General features: G+C 34.2%; 1 protein-coding gene across 1 annotated transcript; it reads right to left on the bottom strand.

Moving 5' to 3' along the window:
- Positions 1-18: 18 nt before the first annotated feature.
- On the bottom strand, positions 19-739 carry LOC107720744 (zinc finger protein 239-like; the record flags this gene model as incomplete). Its single annotated transcript, XM_016528570.1, has 1 exon — positions 19-739. A coding segment is annotated over one exon (708 nt), but the record flags the coding sequence as incomplete, so codon positions are not given.
- Positions 740-2,740: the final 2,001 nt, after the last annotated feature.

A 2,740-nucleotide genomic window follows, 5' to 3' on the forward strand; every position in this document is an offset into this window, starting at 1 on the left:
CAGATCTGAAAGTGCTGGATCTGTAGATGATCTACTTACTGTGAAGGTTTTTTGTATGACTGTGTAGAGAAGATGAATGTTTGAAACACTTTCCACATGCAGTGCAGTGATACGGTTTCTCTCCAGTGTGGATCCTTTCATGTGTTTTCAGAGTTCCTGAACGACTGAATCTCTTGTCACAGTGTGAACACTTGTAAGGTTTTTCTCCAGTGTGAATCCTCTCATGCCGTTTTAAACGGCTCGCTGAAGTAAAAGTATTTTCACACTCAAAGCACATGTACTCTCTCACACCAGTATGTATTTTCTGATGTTCTTTCCAAGTTGAAAAACGTGAAAAACTCTTTCCACACAAATAACATGAATATAGCTTCTCCTTTGTATGAACTCTCAGGTGCTGCTTCAGTTCTGAAGCCCTCAAAAATGTTTTGCCGCACTGATCACATGAGTACAGTTTCTCTCCAGTGTGGTTGTTCATATGATCCTTAAGGCTTGATGATTGTGAGAAACTCTTCCCGCACTGATCACAAGTGAACGGTTTCTCTCCAGTATGAACTCTCATGTGAACATCCAGACCATGTTTGCTTGTCAAACTCTTTCCACACTGAGTGCAGGTGAAAGATTTCTTGGCTCTTCTTTTCTTTAAATCTTTCTGTTTGGGGTTTTCTGCACTTCTGACATGATTTTTCTCTTCAACTTCACTCAATTCCTCTTTCTCCTCATTATCTTCAATCAACTCTGAAACAAAAGTAAAAACAGTACATTTTCATTAACTTGTTAAAAAATGAACCAACTCTGAAATAAAAGTAAAAATGGTTTATTTTCAGTTAGTCATAAAAACAGAGAAATGTGAAAGGAGATGAAAATTAACCCTGGTGTAAACATAATATATATTTTTGATGCATTTTTATAAATTAAGTCTCTCTGAAATTGTAACTATTTGTAAGTATTATAGACACAAATCCCATGTTTCTACAGGGAGAACTATTAAATATGTTTGATCAACAACAAAATATCTAACATACATTAATTTTGTTTAAAAAAGTACACATCATAGAAAGTCTCTTAATATATGATGCTTCCTCTAGATCAGGGATCACCAACCTTTTTGTGAGTGAGGGCTCCCTGAAGGGATAAAATAGTCTCAAGAGCTACTTGTTTGATATACTCCTATATATATACATATATATATATATATACTGTACACACACATTTAAAAAAAAATATCTTGATATCTTGCCACTAATAAACATTAATGATTTCTCACAAGCATTTTTAAATTTTTTTTAACAATCCAGGAAAATATTCCAGAAAATGTATAAAAATAGGCTAACACAATTTTTTTTTCCATATCATACAATATTGATTTTTATCATGCTATTCATTTACCATTAATGGGGAAGGAAATGCTTTCCACATGTTTGTTAGACTTTGAGAATGAAGGTAAACATAGCTTTGTTCACAATTAATAGGCTAACACAATTTTTTTTTCCATATCATACAATATTGATTTTTATCATGCTATTCATTTACCATTAATGGGGAAGGAAATGCTTTCCACATGTTTGTTAGACTTTGAGAATGAAGGTAAACATAGCTTTGTTCACAATTAAATTCCACAGAGGAGCTGTTTTAATTTAGGGCCCCATGAAATGCATTTTATTTTCCCCTAAATTCTGTGTTTTCCATTTAATTTATTATGGATTCTGTGTTTTATGATTCATTACAAATGTATCATAAAAAATGGTTTCTAGTGAAATGAATTAATACAACTTTAACAATTTAATCAATCTTTTAAAATGTAATCAAATGAAAATCAATTTAAAACAAACCATTGCATATTCACTTTATCAGATAAGATGCTGCACAACAGAACTGTATAAATTAATAATAATAAATAACTTGCATGTTTTACCTATTCCCCTGCCCGCGTCGCATCTTTGTCAAAACAAAAGCACTGTGTAAATGACGCCTAGCGCTAAATATATGGTCCTTCACAGAGCGTGTTACACCTGAGCGGTTAATCACGTGCGCCGACATGCTGTTGGATCATTCTTTTCTCTTTACTGTTATCACCAGGCATATTGTCAAAGTGTCTAATTCTAACATTTGGCAATATTTCTATTCAAAATCGCGATTCCTCGATTTCTAAAAAATAAAATCGTGGCAAAACAATAAATTCGAATTAATTGATAAAATCGGGAAAAATCGCCCAGCCCTAATTTGGCTGTAATTTTTCTTAAATGAAACTGCATAAAGCTGGTGAAGTGACTCTCCGAGCATCTCTGGAGATGAAGTTCATGTGTTCATGTCCTCATATATTTAGACACAGAAGCTGAAAACACCGCGAGTCACGTGTGTTTGAGTTTGTGTATCAGACGAAACTATTCCATGCATTCACCAGAGACACAGAACATGCAGACTTATTAGCGACATGCACTGACTGGCTGCTGTAACATTTATCTCTGTTGTGTGATAAGATGTTAGATTAATCCATATTGAGTAAAAATGTCAAGAGCTTTTCATCATTATTAACATAAATTTGATCATAATCTCGATATGATATCATTTATCGCCCGACGCTAATTCAGGCTATTTATAGATTGTGCTTGGCGGGCGCCTCAGAGACTCCATGCGGGCTACCAGGGGTAGGTGACGTTGGTGACCCCTGCTCTAGATTATTCAACAGCTCTAAAGATTTTCCTGTTACAACAAAACTAATACTGTTTGAAGCTTTATAACA

This window comes from Sinocyclocheilus rhinocerous, unplaced genomic scaffold (assembly GCF_001515625.1).
Source record: "Sinocyclocheilus rhinocerous isolate Xijiao unplaced genomic scaffold, SAMN03320098_v1.1 scaffold10002, whole genome shotgun sequence".
In the NCBI taxonomy this organism is placed as follows: Eukaryota; Metazoa; Chordata; class Actinopteri; order Cypriniformes; family Cyprinidae; genus Sinocyclocheilus; species Sinocyclocheilus rhinocerous.